A 17376-nucleotide genomic window follows, 5' to 3' on the forward strand; every position below is an offset into this window, starting at 1 on the left:
ATAACATTCTGTAACAGATTTTGAGGAAAAGATCAGCAGTGGCTTAAGTGGTTTTGGAAGGCTTTGTAGAGGAGCTTGGAATGGTATGAGCAAAGATATGGGTGACATATTCAAATGACAGTGTAGTTAGCAGAATGCAGTCTGGTTTAGCAAATATTGTTTGACTACTTTGTTTTTATTTATACACACACACACACACACACACACACTTAAAATTGAAGGCCTGGATTCTTACCCTCCAGCTCTAGTCCGGCTAGGTTCGCAAACATGATTACAATTATATATAATGCAAGTTTTATAATAGAATTAAAACAATGCTATATTATTGAGCATCACTGAAAGTTTGTCATCTACTGTGCTAGACAAATTTGTTTTGGGACCACAAAGAAAGGAGTAGTTAATTCTATTTTTTGTTGGTGAAGAGATGAAGAGCCAATGAAGGCCAAAAAAAAAGCCAGAAAGGGAGAAGAAAAATTAGTATTTTATTGTAGGGAATGTAATTTTAGTAGAGTGATGAGGAAAGGTTTTACATGAAAAATTTTCTGAGAATGTACTATTTGAAGTATGCAAGTCACATGTCAGTGTATGTTTATTGAATGAATATGTAAATAACTTAAGATTTTATGCTCTATGAAATAAGGAATAGTAATTTATTAGCACTCTAGTATTTTATAGATTATGTATTGTTTATTTCATATTATGATTTCAGTGCTTCTCAAAAGAGATGGTGGGTGGGTCATATTTGATTATTGGAGATGGAGGAGGTTGTAATTTGAAAAAGTGCATTGAATGTTATGTTATATTAGGAAAGCACAGTAGGGGATGGATTTGTGTTTATTAAAGAAGCATGGGTTTAAAAAAATTGAGAACCATTTATTAAGTAGTTACTCAGGTTCTTATGTTTAGAAGTCTATGACTAGTGAATGTTTTGGAGAGCAAGAAGAAAATTCAGTAATAAAGTAAACTGATCTGTAGATCACCATAAAGATATTTGTTGCTAAGAGCTTTCACATTCATGGTCATTTTATCCTTGCAACAATTCTGAGGTAGATATTATTCCCAGCTTAGTGATGACTAAAATGAGAAATTGATTTCTCCCTACATTTAGTTAGGTTTTAGAACACTTATTATACGTTTAAAATATACCCAGCACTGCTTGTTCTACTCCACTACTGAACCGGGAGGAGATGTGGCAATAGATATGGTCAAAATTTATTAAACTTTTGATCAATGACATTTAACATTTTTTACTAGCTCCATTCACAATTATTTTTGTAAACTTGCCCCAAAGTAAAATTTTCCAAACAAAACGGTTACTAACGTCTTCTTTTCCCCTCATAGGAAAGGCAACATCTATAGACATAGCGAGTATAAAGAAGGAAAAGCTCACTAGGCTGGTTTGAAGAATATCAGGAGCTTGGTAATGTCTTTTGAGTGGAAGGAGGAGCTGGGAGAAATTAAGTTCAGGCAACTTTTCATGCTCATTTTGGATCAGCTCTTAATATTTCTGGCCTTCTGTGATGTTGGAGTTTATTCTGTGCCCCTTCACCATTTTTTTTTTAATTTAATGCCCTTGTTTTCCATTCTCACATAAGGCTATTTTCAGGGACTTGTGGTGGTATGCCAGTTGGATCACCATTGACTATTAAAATGTTTCTGATTGGCTTGAATTATTTTGAATTGTGTGGTGTTTTCTTAAGCTTGCTTTTCCTGTCATGTTGATGCTGTTCTGTGCATTTGTGAGTTTTATAGAGGATTTGAACAGAAATTTCCTTCATTAGCTCCGTATCCTTTTCCTCTAGTTTTGTGGTCTTACTGTTTTTTATCACAATAAGGTAAGATCTATTTGAGATTTTCTAAGTTCCTTGAAGAGCATAATGAATTCATCTAGATTTTCTCCTATTTTCAGAGTAGATTCTTCACTTTCATTCACTTTTGTCCTGTAGAAGTTTTTCCTAGTAGTAAGTTCATGCCCTTCTCTCCCCCCACTCCCAATTTACTTATCTTCAAGGCTTTTTATTGCAGTACGTTGTGTAGCTCTCCCTTGCACCTGTGCACTGATGATTGATTTTCCACATGCTCATTTTTTTGGAGAAGGTGGGTAGAGTAGTTACTAGTGATGAATTCTGTCTTCAGTCTGTTATTCTGTGAGTTTCTTCAAGTATCTAGCCCTGTTATGAGCTTTTCTCAGGTTTCAGATTGTTTGGGGAACCTATAGCTTTGGAGCGGCCAAACCTTGTTTTTGGAGCTCATTAACTTTAGGCTGTGAACTGCTATTGGGTAAGAAGGGGTCAGTAGTGCTCATAAAATAAAAAGCCTTTTTTTTTTTCTTCTGAGTGGGAGTAGTGGATTTTAGAAGATTTTCTTTCTTTTTTTCTCTTTTTTGAAGATTTCTAGTTAAGAGTACTGTTGTATTTATCCACAGTGGGTGGAAAAGTACTTCAAATAGGTATTAGTTCCACCTTTGCCTTGGAATACTTAGCCTCTTGTCTTTCTTATTCTCTATTTTTTCCCCCTTCTTCATCCTTTATGCTAAGTTTTTGGTAATCATTAATTCTAGCTTATTAGCTGGGCCTGAAACACGTCCATGGTCACCACCACACACCTCTTCCTGGAAGACAGAGGGGGAAAAATGTTTTAATTGTTCTTTCTTCCTGGAAAGGGAAAGATGCTTTTGCCCTTGGATGAGTTCATCCCAACTCTCCCTCTCACATTTGGTGGTATAGATAGAGATCAGTAGGGCTTCTCAGAGTTCCTTCCATTTATACTCTCCCATCTGATTACTCTCTGTGTGGCGAGAAGTGGGATGGAAGCAGACCGTCCGGCCCCAGTCAGGCCTCAGGTGACTGATGCCCCATCTGATGGCTTGACTGCAACCTTGAAGAGACCTGAGCCAGAACCACCCAGCTAAGCTGCTCCTAGATTCCTGACTCTCAGAAACTGCAGGATATAACAAATGTTTGTTGTTTTGAGCTGCTAAGTTTGGGGGCAACTTATTATGTAATAGTAGATAACAAGAACAGAAGTATTCTCCACAAAGTAAGGGAAATTAAGTTTCAACTAAAAATGATAGCTGAGTCATAGACTAGTGCCAAGAGTGCCCCTGGCTACCTGTGCTCTGGCTACCTTTTACTTTAGCTCAGAGAATAGGATGAAGAAGGGTGAGTAGCATCAGAGCTCCCCAAACCTTTCTCATCAGAAACGTACCTAATATTGAAAGTTTGGCCTTTTGAATCAGGCCTGGGTTCACATCCCAGCTTTTCACTTAATATGTCTGGTACATGGTAGATATGTGATAAATATTTGTTGACATGAATTTAATTAGTTGTATTGAATAAAAATGTGCCCTTGTGCAAAGACTTGATAGGCAGAAATTTTCTGTGGATGACTCCTTTTTGTATTACTTAGCTTTTGGGCACCTTATTTTAAAACTTGAAATAAATGTAACACCACTTTTTTCTAAAGTAATTTTTCACAAATTTGTTTAATTTTTACAAATATAGTACATTTAAAGTTTCTAAAGATTTTTATCTGTAGCCATAAAAGGAAATGCCAAATGAGTTATTTGTGGACTGTTAAAAACATTAATAAATAATAAGTGTATTTAAAAATTTCAACAGGACATAAAACCACACTTAACCTTGATGAATACAGATGAGTTTACAGTGGAGATCAAAACAGTTAGGTACAATTTTTGACAGTGGGAACAACTGCACATGTTTGTGGCTGTTAACCATTAATATGAGATTAATTGGGGAGATATTTAAGATTATTTATTGTTGAAGGAATGAGTTCTGACCCCTTAGATAAAATTAAATATAGTAAAACATGCAATGAGGGTGAAATGCTTTTATAGGAATGAGACACAAAACCTGTGGATATGCTCATGAAATTTGACAATTAAAATAACTTTTGTTGGTCTACATTCAGTTTGAAGGCCTAAGAAATAAACTCATAGGACATTATAGGTTCTTTCTATTTCTGTCTTCTGAGTCAGTTCTAACCCTAGAAGGATGTTCTTTCTTTTAAAATAGTGACTAAGTAGGCCTTCAAACAGTTATAGTTTTAATGAAACACAAGGTCAGGTCACAGCTTTTGGATTCAGATAGCCTAATTTCAATTTCACCTGTGTGACTTTGGAGAAGTTATTTAACCTCTCTGTGGTTTGGCTTCCTCATCTATAAAACAAAGATCATGTCTTTCCAACCTCATAGAGTTACTTGGAAGAAATACTTAGCTGTTATTATTTTTATCGTTATTGTCATTATTATAGTCATTTGAAGGTATTGAAATAAAAGTGAGATCATTTTTTGTTGCAGATTACCTTAGATCATGAAAACTCAGCGTATTGTATTATTCTTGTCTGTGCCTGGCATATGCCTAGCCTGGCCCTTTAATGAATGAACACATAGATCTTCCTATTTTCATTGTCCTAAGGGGCAGCAGTCCCTGAATGAAATCAAATGGTACATAGCACTCTGATTCAAGTTTCTACTAGTAAGATGTCTTCAGGGCAGTTTCCTTAATTTTTTTTAGCCTCTGCTAGGTTTGCTTCCCCATAACAGAAGAAGCCTCAGGCCATCCTTCCTTATTTCTGTTTGCATTTGGTATGTTATCCCCACGCTGATCTTTTTTTTTTTAAGGTGTTGTATGATATTAACATTTAGAAATACCTGTATTTTGTTTAATGTAGTAAAATAAAACACTGAGGTTTTGCTGCTTTTATTATTTTACATACAAATTGTTAGGAATCTAATTGTTAGAAAGTACATTAAGTAGAATAATCCTACTTGGATGTGGAACCTAAAATAAGTATCTAATTATACTTATTAATATAATAATTAGTATCTAACTACTGTAATAATTAGCATCTGACTAAACTTTATTATGCCGTATCATAAGGTTGTCATAGTGTATCAAAATAAGTACCATATGAATGGCAATAAGTATCTACCTTAATCTATTGTTCGCAGTTGTGCTGTTTCTAACCGTTATACCTTATCCTTTCTTCCATATCTTGTGACTTTCTCAACGTAGAGCAATCCAAACTTTTCTGGTTATAATTACGATTGAAAAAAAGTAAACATTCAAACAAAATTACTTCTTTATTCAGTCAAGTTGTTGTTGAACACCAGCTATATATAATGTGTATTAATAATGATAACAAATAGTACTTAGGTAGTGCTTACGATGTGCTAGAATGTGTTTTAAATTTATCAACTTATTTAAACTTCACCTGTAAAGTAAGTACTGGGGTCTCCATTTTAAAGATGAGGAAACTGAGGCACAGATTATATAACTTGCCAGTATCACCTGCTTAGTTAGTGGTCAATCAGAGAGTTGAATCCAGGCCTCTGGCTTCACAGTCTATGCTCTTAACTCTGTGCTGTGCATTGTCATACAGTGGTGGGCACAACACATTCTCTGTCCTTGTTAAGCTTACTGGTTTGTTTTGTTTTGTTTGGAGACCTCAGAATATCTCAATTATCTTTAGTCTACTTATTAAATAGTAAGATAACTGTGCTAGATAAAGGGGACATGAAGAAACGATTTCTAGGTGACAGTTCACAAGGCAAGTCAACCGTACACATCTAGTAGATGGGTAAGAGTTACATGTCTTAAATACTAAATCTTTTAAATGAAAATTGTTTATATTTGTTTAAATATTGTATATGTCTGTATGTGAATTACCTGTCTTAAATCACCTCTCCAATTCTTATCATTTGGGGGCCTGACAAATGTATGCAGATGATACTTTTCATACTCTGGTCTAGCAGTTTTCTTGACCCTTTCAATTCCAGTGGCCTTTGTGTCTGTGTTAGGAATCTCTTCCGTCCTCCTCACATCCTCTTGGCTTCCCCTCTCATTCCAGCCACTGTTGCTAAGAACAGTTCTGGAACTCACATCTGGCTGACTGCATCTTGCCTCAAGTGCCTCTGTCATTTCAAGCCCTGGGACCCCTCCACAAGCCCTCTTGTCTGGGGTGAGAAGTTAGCAGCAGCCTTCTGGGCAGACGCACTGTAGTTCTTGGAAGTGTGGGGGAGTTAATGCCTCTTAGGACAAACTTTTACCTGCAGGCACTGGAATTGATAAAACATACTTCTGCACTTTGATCCTCCTATGGACAGACTTTCTATGCAGTTATCAAAACTTCCCAGCAAGATCCAGTCCCCAGGCACCCACTGTGGGAAATCAAGTATCCTGGGATGGGCTTTTTTCTTTCTTTCTTGGTTCACTCTCTTGGGGTCACCTTCCAAACCCACTGCCTGCCTGGATTCTTGTGCTTGTCGCCGACTCTGCTTTGGGGAGGAACCCTGGCTACAAGTACCCATATCTGTACCCTCCCTTAGACCTTTTTACCCAAGACTGCCTGTCTTTGACATTTAAAACACACTGGCTTCCTTCATAGCTTTCCCCTCCTGTTTAGGTGAGTCCTTTTCTCTCACCTGCTTGGTGTGGAGACTTTGACTTGGTGCTCTTCTTTTTGGTACCATTTTGTCAGTGCAGCTTCTTGGTGTACCTTGCCCCTCCTTCTGCACTTGCTCTGTGAATCAGTGGATTCATTCAGTGATTTCAGATTGGCATCTGAGGACCCATGGGAGGCAGTCTCAGTGATTTGAGCATTTCTACCAGATTTTTAAAAATAATTTTGTGCTTTTGTGCTAATAATTATAATGAACAACCAACATCTGGATTATAACAGTAATTATTTCAGTGCCTATGTTTATATTTGGTTGTATGTGTAAATTAATTTTGGCTCATAATGTATAAGAGCCAGGAGCATGAGACATTTTATATCTAGCTTTAAGTTGGCTTAAATACACTTAAATGAATTGAAAATTGTTATCACTAGGGTATCCATAGTCACTGCTTTCTGTTAAAGGAGGATCTGCACATTCACTGATCTGAGAAACTTTTTCATAAGCTTCTGAATAATGTCGGAAAAAACGTCATATAGTTTAATGTAGTTAAGCAAAAATAATTGCACACTAATTTTGTGCCACGCACTTCTAGATGCTATAAGTGAATAAGATACACCAAGGCCCTGTCTTCTTGGGAGCCTAGAACCCATCAGGGAAGACGGATATTAACAGGTATTTTCAAGTGAAATGAAATGAGTGTTATAAATGTTACGTCCTTTATAAATTAGGATGTCATTACCTGCTGGGCCCTCAGCATTGCTCTATAATCCTATCATACCTTCCTAATTTTCTTGAACCTCTAGCCCCACCTTACTTCCTATTTCAGAAAAATCATAGGCTATCATGTGTGAATGCTCTCAGCTTCTTCTCCTCCCTTGACTTACAGAAAAGATGCTGCACCTCTCTTTAAGGTGATACACCCCCTTGTATGCTGGATGCCATCCTTCTTTGCTCCAAGGAGGCCTGGCTCCATCATGTACTTGTACTCTCTCTTTCCTGTGTCTTCACCTAAGTCTTACCCTCAGCTCTCTCTCTAAGAATTCTTTTCTTCACAATCACACCCATTTTCCTAATTTCATTGTCACCTGTGTAGTATACAGTGACAGCTCTCGGGTATGTGTCTAACCCTGATGTATATCTCCTGAGATCCAGACCCCTGTGTCTTAATTTACCAGTTGGTATTTTCCTAGATTCATACTGGCATTTCACAGCCCACATTTCTAAAACAAACCATCATTTTCTCCCCTAACTTCATTCTTCTTCTATCTTCTTTATTTGAAAGGGATGATTCTTTCTCTCACCCTTATCTAAACAACCATCGGAGCCTACTGTTGCTACCTCCTAATCGCTAGTTTGTTTTCTTGTCCTTTGTTAACTATCTGAATTCAGATGTTGGTCACCTTATTTGAACCTTGGCATTAAATTTTGTACTTGTCTTGTGGCTCATATCTTGCCACTCATCCTCTACCTTACTAATTTTCTGCCATATATACGAGTATGTTGTCATGACCCGATGTTTTTCAGTTTCCTTGCTATATGTAGAATAGAATCTAAACTCAGCGTAGCATCGAAGGCTCGTGTAACGTAACTCTTCCTGCCTTGCTGGTCTTGGTTTTTGTTTTTTTTCCTAACTTATAATTTAAGCTTCAGAAATACTTGAGTACTTCAAGATTCTTTTTGGCCTTTATGATATTTTAAGATTTTAACATAATTTATACTTACTGTAGAAAATTACAGGGATAAAATAATCACTCATCTCACCGACCAGAGTTAACTACAAATACCATATAAATATATTTTTTCTAGCTTTTGCCCTTTAAAGATAGAAAAAGTAAGACAATTCCTTTGAGGCGGGGGGAATTAGTCACTGAAACATATATGTTTAGAGATAAGATTGAAAAGAAGTAATTATTGAATATAATTCTTCTCAGGACTCCATAGCTTTGCATGTGCAAACCTTTGGCCTGGAAGATTTTTCTCCATTCGCCAACCTCTTTCCTATATGTCTGCAGTTCTAGCTGAAATATTGCCACCTCCATGAAGCCTCTGAACTTGCTCAGGCAGATTTCAGTGTCCTTAGTGCATTTTGTCTTCATTATGGAAACCATCACAGCACATTGTAATTAATTATTTGTATTTTTGTCTTTGAACTGAAAAGTCCTTGAGATAATGACCTTTTTATCTCCAGATAGGGCACAAAAGTCTGACTTAGTTGGCTGAGGAAGAACTTCCAGAGAAACCAATAAAGTCCAGGGGAATAGAGTGTTTCAGGAAAGAGTGGTGAAATGTATTAACTGTTGGCTTTGTGCAAATTCTGTGGGTGGTATACTGCTGCGTCTCCCTAAGTGTGTTTTGTAGGCAGTCAAGAAATTTTTGAATGAAGGAAGGCAGAGTTAAAGCCTGGGAAGTTTCTTTTGCAAGAGCAGTTTCACATGCATGGTGGCAAGTGGACGCCAATTATACAGGATGAGGAGGGAGGAGGAGTTACAAAATGGACACCTGTGTAGATAACTATTTCTAGACCTTTGATTATGAAGAGAAGACACAAGATAGGATTAGAATAGTACCTGAAGGCATCTCTCCTTGTTGGCCCCTCATATAAACTGTTCTGTGTGGAATGGTATTGGTAGAAAACTCCTTAGGGCACTTTTTCTCACCGTAAGAACCCCTCAGCTCCCAAGATTGTGGTTTTTAGGCCTGGGATGGGCATCAGTCATTCCCTAGACCACGCTTTGGGAAGTGCTGCCTTAGGAGAGTTTTGAAGTACAGGAAGCTGTTGGTGTGTCCTCCTACCCCAACACGTGCGGTAGGAGTGTCCTGTACCTTTAAAGACTGTCAGGAGTGGGTAGGGGAGGCTGTTGAGTCTTCTAAGCCACTTCCTCTTCACTTCCGGGCTCTAGACTGCTGACTTGCCTGGTGGCCACTTCTAACCTTTCTAAGCCTTGATGCCCTCATAGCTCTTCTTTATTCTTTTTTTTTTTTAAGATTTTTATTGGGGAATTGGGGGAAGGGGAATAGACAAGTTGCTGTCGTTTGTTCTTCAGTCTAGTTGTGGAGGAAGTTGCTTCACTGGCCCAAGTTGGCACCATCATTGCGCTCTTCCCGGGCGAGGCAGATCAGTCGCCGGCTTCTGGACAGCCACTCACGGCTGCTGGCTGGCCGCTCACGCTGGCTGCTGGCCCCTCACGCTGGCTGCTGGCTACACACGGTAGCCCATGTAAACCCACTCACGGCAGCCCAGCTCCAGGTCGAGCTGTTGTTCAACATCTTAGCTGTGGAGGGCAGTGTCACTGGCCCTCATGTGGATTCGAACCGGGGCCCTCTGGCGTCCCAAGCCAGCTCTTAAGCAACGCGCTACTTGGCTGGCCCTCTTCTTTATTCTTAATTGCTGTCTTTTTCTGTCTCTTGTGGCTTCTCTGTTTCTGACAGAAATAAAGCCTGGCCTTTTACAGGCATCACCAGCCAGTGACAGTGCCTCTGTTTTTGCCAGCACACTGACCAGTCACAGGAGAGCTGACATCTGTCCTTGAGCTGTTCCCAGCTGTTGTCCTTGTTCTCTCAGCTGTTCTTCAACACTAAAGCCTAGGTTTGCCTGCTTATGGATTTGGAGCTCTTCCAGAGGCCTGAGGGTTTCAGAAGGCTGATCTTTGGCTTGTCAAAGTTTCTAGAAGGAAAGGACAATGGCACTTAAAGTAATATTTTAAAGCTGTGTGACCTAAGACTGTTAAGAAACATTTTCTGTTACCTAATAACTTGACCTTAGTGGTGATTCTCTGAATTGTGTAATATTTTAAGAGGTTTCTTAAGGAAGTCTAGTGGTCCTTAAAGTAGCCTGAGTATTATCCTGAGGAAACATGCATCAGTCCATATATGGCCTCCGTGCACAAACTGCCCTGTTGCTCCATTCTTCACAGTCATGCATTTCCTCAGGAGTCTTAATGTTCCAGGTCCTTTTAGTTATGGCTTTGGAATTGATAACATTATTTAATTGCTTAGAATTGTGGTCCATGTGGATTTATTACACCTTTTAGGCAGGCCTTAAAAGGTGAACTGTTAGGCATTTCACACTTCTGTGACAGCTTTTGCTGGTCTTTTGGATGCAATTACAAGTAATATGTAAACAAAACTGGAAGCTCCTGGCAGAATAGAACTTGCTGGTCTGAGCACAGTTGCAAAGTGGATGACTATGCAAGTTACTATCGGTTTTTTTCTGGGAAGCCAACAGAGAAAGGCGAACAGCATTTACCAGCAGAGGAAAATGCAAGCATCATAGGGTGCTCTGAGACAATTTTGAAGCACTGTCTCAGAGCTACAGGAATTGCATCCTAGAATGTAGTAAGCTCTTGAAGATGAAGGTTTTTAAAAGAAATGTTTTTTTCTAAATGAAGGAAATTTACCAAGAAAAAAATTCTATATAGTTACCCTCACATAATTGTTTTTATTAAGAAGGCCAAAAGAAGAAAAAATAAATAAACCCTTTGTCTTTATATTATGCTTAAACTTTGTCATCTCCAGATCTCTTTGGTTACTCTATATACGGTTATTTTTACATGCCTGTCATCTTAATGTGTACTTTGCACCCAAAATTATTCTGTAAACCTTTTGATGTTACTTTGTCTTTTTATTCTTATGACTGTAATAGGTCCATCAAGTCGATGCAGTTAGCCATTTCCCGTTTATTGGGTAGAGGATGTTTGCATTTTTACCTACTGTAAATATACTAGAGTTCTGTACTGAACGTGTATGTGCATGTGTGTATTTTTATATTTTTAATTTTTTAATTATTATAAATTATTAATTTTAAAATTATTTACTTCAAGTGAATTTCCAGTAGCTAGATTACTAAGCCAGAGGGTAGAAACATTTTTTATTGTTTTTGATATAGGTTATTAAATTATTTTCCCCAAAATTATACTAGTTCACAGAGCTATATTTAGTTTCTCTCAGCCTTCTGCAGTAATATTTGTTGGGTTAAAAAACTTTTTTTTTTCTTGCTAACCTTATATTGCTTTAATTTCTACTTATTTGATAGCTAGTAAAGCTAACCTTTCTTTTTGGGTCTGTATTTGGTTGTTTTCTTTCTTTTTTTGTATTTGGGAGAGGCAGATATTTACTCATAATTATTAGACTGGCTGTTAGTCCAAGAGTAGTAAGTAATTAAGGGATAGAGTCACTGTCCTGTGGCTATAGCCATCTTTGATCAACTCTGGAAATGTATAGATTAATATTGTGAAAACTTTGATTCACAGAAAATAGCTACATATATTAATGGCTGGAGTTCAGGGTATCCTGCTCAATACACAGAATATTACATAATTTTACTTTAGATATTCTGGAAGACACTCAAGCCTCTTTTAGGTCCTCTTATCTCTCCCCACCCCACCCCTTTTTTGGTCTAGTTTGTAGATCTTGAAATTATAGGGAATTGAACTGAATATTTTACTAATTTTATACATCGAAGTTGATTTTTTTAAAAAGAAATAATTATAAGAGGGCAAACTCAAAAATTGAGTCAGGGCCTTGTATGGGATATCGGTTTGAGCCTGAAGAGAAAAATTATTGAAAAGTTGTAACGGGATGATGCAGTCTGGATTTTGACAAGTTGGCTCAAACTAACATTCAGTATTGATGTGACTGAGGCATCTGGTTATCCCTGTTTGGCCCCTGGGAGACGTGGGAGATACTAGAAATAGAGATTCCATGGGACAAGGCTGTTAATAGCTTTTATGGTGTTAGGTAATACTTGACTTTGTTATTCTTTTTCGAAGCACTGTTAATTAAATGTTAAAATATATTTGATTTGCAGAAAAGCAAGACTGGAGTCTGGGGAGCTGGTCTGAAAGTTATTTTAGTTAATATAGGTGAAAGATAAGGTAAATAGGGAGGAAAGGTAGATGATATGGGTGTGGAGAAGGGTTGGAGAAGAAATGGTTTGAGAGGTATTATGTTTATAAAATCAACAAGTTAAAGTGAGTGGGAATGTTTATATTTAATGTATTTTTTCTTTTGTTATTAATATGTTGTATATTTTATATTTCAGATGAATTTACAACTGTTTTTCTGGATTGGACTGATCAGTTCAATTTGCTATGTATTTGGCCAAGCAGGTAAAAAAAAAAATTCCTAGTTGTCTTTTCGTTTCAGTATTTGGTATTGCTTTTTGACCAGTTAGGTTCCTGGGAAAACCTAAATCAGACCATGCTACTCCTTCTGAAAGCCCTGCAATAGCCCCATCTCACTCCGAGTAAAGCGCAAGGTCCTTACAATGGCCTGTAAGGCCCTTCATCAGGCGCCCCTCACCTCTGCCACCCAGAATGATGATAGGCAGGTTGGCCAGTGAAATGCTAAAATACAAGACAGAATACTCTACAGAAAAATCTTTTGAGAATGTAATAGAGTGTTTGAGCATAGATAAAGTGAAAACATGTAATATATTTAAAAGAAAATAAAGTAAAAGTGTAGAATGGTAGATTATAAACTATCCATTACTGTCTAAAAATATGAAACCAGGAACTGTTGCCTTTCTAGGTGTTCCTGCTCTTTGATCAAAAAGTCTTGCAAAACATTGGCATTAGAAGAGGAATGAAAAAATAAAGGTGAAAATGTATTTAATTGACTTATAAACCATGGTATATCCACATCTGAAGTAATGGAATGTCAGTTCTGTTGTCCAAATCTCAAAAAAAACACTGTATAGAACAATTATTTGATCCCAGGATAGGCAGGACTTAATACACAGAAAAAAAAAGAAACCATAAAGGAAATATTGATAAATTTCAAATACATAAAACCAACAACATAAACACCCCAAAATATCTGTACATCAAAACACCATCAACAATGAGAAAATAAAAGTTTAATTTTACTAATATGTATAGAGATCTAATTAAAACAGATTAATTAATAATAGAAAAATTTGCAAAAGACAAAACAAAATTTACAAAACAAATGGTCAGTAAAAATAGGAAAAAGTGAATCCTTAGGAAACTGACCATTGAGCTGATATTGTAATTTATACCTGTTAAATGAGTAAAAAACTTTTTTATTAAAAATGTACTTAGTGCTGTTGAAGGCATGGTGAAATATTTGTATACTGCTTCTGGGAGTATACATTTGTATATTAACTTCTGGGTAGAAATTAGTTGTGTATAGGGAATTTTTACAATATTAATACTCAGTATTTTTTTTTAATTTATAAGGAAATAATCAGTTTTACATTATAAGAATGGTCATCGGAGTAGGGGTGTGTGTGTGTGTGTGTGTGTGTGTGTGTGTGTGTGTATGTATGTGTTCGGGGGTTCGTGTGTGTATGTAAGCGAGCATGTGTGAACTCGGTACACATGCAACTGAAAACAAATTTGTCCTATGTTAAATGAGGTACAGTATGAAATAAGTAATTATTAAAAGCCATAGTTTTGAAGAATTTGTAGTGAAATACTTAGGATAAAGTATAAAAAGTAGTATACAAAATGAGTAGCCTCGATTTCATTTAAATGTCTATGTATATACATGCTTCCTTACTATTTTTTTATCTATATAAAAAAAAAAGACTGGAAAGAAATATATAAAATTGTTAATAGTAATCTCTTAGTGAGTAGATTATGGTGATTTTTCTTTTGTCTTTTATGTATTTTCTAATCTTCTATAGTGAGCATAATCAGCAAAGACACATTGGAGACATTCCATATCAGCACTTATCACATGAAAGACATGCTGATACTTAAGTAGATAGAAAGAAATGTAAGACTTACTTTGAACATAGAGCCTGAGAAATCATGGGATTGTAGATTGGATGAATATGGACTTTTCAAGTATTTAACATAATAAAAATGAAGGGAAAACTGCTGAAGATTCTTACGGGGTATGGGTGTGGTAATATGCGTTAAATAAAAAGAAATAATTTTACCTAGTTATAAGAAAACACCTGACAATTATGACCATCCAACATGATAGATCTTGAAATTATGCCTTTGAAAAAAAGGATAAATGTGTGTTAGATTAACGGTTCCTAGTCTTCGCTATAGAAAACAAGAAAGATAACTGTATCTTTTTATGGCTGTGTGTCAAAGTGTTTCATAATCACCTCTCTTTGGGGTAGGTCTGGATCAGCTTAGTGACAAGGTTCATAATATTCATATTTAATGCCATATATACTGCATATTTGTCACTGTGATCTTGATTTTTCATTATTTTCTCTCTTGAAACGTCAAGTTAAGTGGTCTATTTTATTTTCCCCTGACAGATGAAAATAGATGTTTAAAAGCAAATGCCAAATCATGTGGAGAATGTATACAAGCAGGGCCAAATTGTGGATGGTGTACAAATTCAGTAAGTAAGATTGCACAAGTCCTTTCCATTTATTCCCTAGTCATTTAGTGTTGCACAAAACTGTATCCTTGGGAGGCACTAGATATGAATTTTCACTTAAATCAGTGTTTATCGGAGAAGCATCAACTCTTGTATTGTACTGTGTGATGGTCTATAGTACTCTGTTGTATAGTACTGTGTTCAACACAGTAGCCTCTGGGCATATGTGGCTTGAGCACTTGAAGTATGAGTGGTCCAAATAGAATTGCTATAAGCCTTAAATACCAAAGTTCGAAGACTTAATGATTAAAACAATTATTAATGTTGAAATACTAATATTTTATATGTATTATTAAAATTAATTTCCCTTTTTTTGTTGTTGTTTTGTTTTATTGTACTTACTATATAATTTGTGCTCATCTTTGTGGAACATATATTTCTATTGGACAGTTTCCCCTAAAACCCTGTCCATTTAGTTTTACTGTTTTAGATTTTTTCCTTTTTCTGATGGCAGAGGTATAAATTAAAATTAACCTTCCTAATTATATTTGAGTTAAACTAATATAGAATTGATTACCATCCTTGTAAGAGCCCATTAAAGTTAGGGTTTAAATTTTATTCACTTTCGTCACCTCTGTACATTGCTTAACATGGTACCTTCCGCAAAGCTTACTAAATGTTGAATGAATGAATGAGAACAGGAAGTAAAGGGAAGTCATTTTGAAGATACATAATTACATAATTTATGTACAGCGTGAATAATATTAGAAAGTCAAAAACTTACTTTTGTTTACTCAGGCATTTGACCCCACGTTTCAAGTGCCTATTTTGTAGGCATAACTGATCAAATGTCGTTTGACCACATGAAAGACAAAATAAGAGGTTTTTGTTTTGTTATTTCAAAATTTTTCTAATGGCACTTTCTATTCTCCTAAAAATAGTATTTGGAATCAAATTGCAGACAGTGAAGGAAATAGGGAGCACTGTGAGTTTGTCTCAGGCTAGGCTGACTTAACCAAACTCATGGTTTTTATATCTGGAAAATGAGCATGATAATGCTTACTTTATGTTGTTACAAGAATTAGAATCACTTGAACGTAATGCAGTTTCACTTAGAAGGTTCTAAATGAATGGTAGCTGCTATTATGCACAACATCTATTTTATGAGGGTTATAGTTTGTCTGGGGTTGAGGGTTATCCTAGCCAAACTATTCTTTAAATAGTTTAGCCTTTGATCTTTGTGGCATCATTCTTAAATTATTAAAGGCTATTTTGGAATATGTTTCGTTTACTTGGACGTATGATTTTAAAGTTTCCTGGGTTGACTAATACTTGGAAAGTAATGCTGCACCAGGCTCCTATATTTTAGGTTTGATGATACATAAAAGCAGTGCAGCTTTGAACCATTTGACTCATGGCATTCCCTTCCAGTTGTTTCTCTAATTACATAAATGCTCTCATTTAAGGTTATGTTTCCTTTTAAAAGTAACTGAGCAAAATCATTATGTATTCTTCGTATTTAAGTATTCTCACTATGTACAGCACCATGAAATTGGTAGATAATAAATATCATATAGAAGTGAACATAAAGTAACCCCAAATAAAAGGCGTTCCCTCATTTTCCCAATGTCAAGGTTAAAAAAAAAGTTTGGCCAACTAAATATAAGATTTTTAGGGATATATATGAAATAGTCAAATGTCTATTGTAATAATTTAGTTATATGTACACATCTGTAAGTGATACACACACATACATACATATATACGTAGTCATTTTTTTTTCTCCCACTCTCATTTCATGAAAAACTTCTATTCATAATCTTTGCATACATCTTTAAAGTAGTGTTTTTGCTTTCAGTAAGGTGTTTTTTCGGTCATCCGATGAAATTTTATATCCATCTAAGTTGTTTAAGGTATAACACATTTTGAAATTGTGTCGTTACTGGAAATTTTAGTCCAAGCCACAAGTACCATTTAGGTACCATTAGGACCTTTTTTATTTTTAAAATTCACCCTATGGAAATGTATTCCTGACCCTTGTCATATAATCATTTACTGTATTATTTTTAAAATAAGGTTTGTTTTAAATAAAAGGTTTGTTTACAGTAATAGCGAATACTTGAATTTTTTTCAAACTTCCACAAGAACTAAATCTGCTAAACTTCTTGGTCTTTTTAAAAATAGCATCATTAATCAAGATGCCTTTAGGATAACATGTTTTCTGTAAACATTGAGTTTTTAAAGATAGTATGATAGAAAATGCTACATAATAGGAGACGCTTTTAAGGATTTTTCTAAGGAAAATTTTGGGAAAAAATACCTGCCTGATATTTGGGTCTATACATTATTGGTGGTTGTCAACCATGCTAAATAAGGGATTTCACTGAAGAAGTTTCTTTGATTACATTTCTGAATTTGAAGGTGGCATAGTTGAAATATGTACTTAGATCAGTTCTAAGCATTACTAAAATAAATGACCAGTAATATATAAGTGAAAAAGGTATTACTTTGAAGGAAAAGATTTTGTTTATAAACAAGAGCACTTACTATGGTTTGGATGCAGGGAGCATTTTGTTTAAAAACCAGAAATTCGGTATGTTAGATGTGTCACTTGATTTTTACAGTTTAATTGTATATTTGCAATTAT

The 17376-nt window shown here is 35.8% G+C and overlaps 1 protein-coding gene across 2 annotated transcripts in view; it reads left to right on the forward strand.

Annotated features, from left to right (window-relative positions):
- ITGB1 (integrin subunit beta 1) overlaps positions 1-17376 on the forward strand; it is a 53634-nt gene that overhangs the window by 14184 nt on the left and 22074 nt on the right. For both annotated transcript variants that reach the window (XM_019652650.1, XM_019652651.1), the window contains exons 2-3: positions 12463-12529; positions 14665-14750. In XM_019652650.1, coding sequence (XP_019508195.1) covers positions 12463-12529; positions 14665-14750 — 153 coding nt within the window. The remainder of the gene's footprint in view (positions 1-12462; positions 12530-14664; positions 14751-17376) is intronic.

The sequence above is a fragment of the Hipposideros armiger genome, unplaced genomic scaffold, assembly GCF_001890085.2.
Source record: "Hipposideros armiger isolate ML-2016 unplaced genomic scaffold, ASM189008v1 scaffold_183, whole genome shotgun sequence".
Lineage (NCBI taxonomy): Eukaryota > Metazoa > Chordata > Mammalia > Chiroptera > Hipposideridae > Hipposideros > Hipposideros armiger.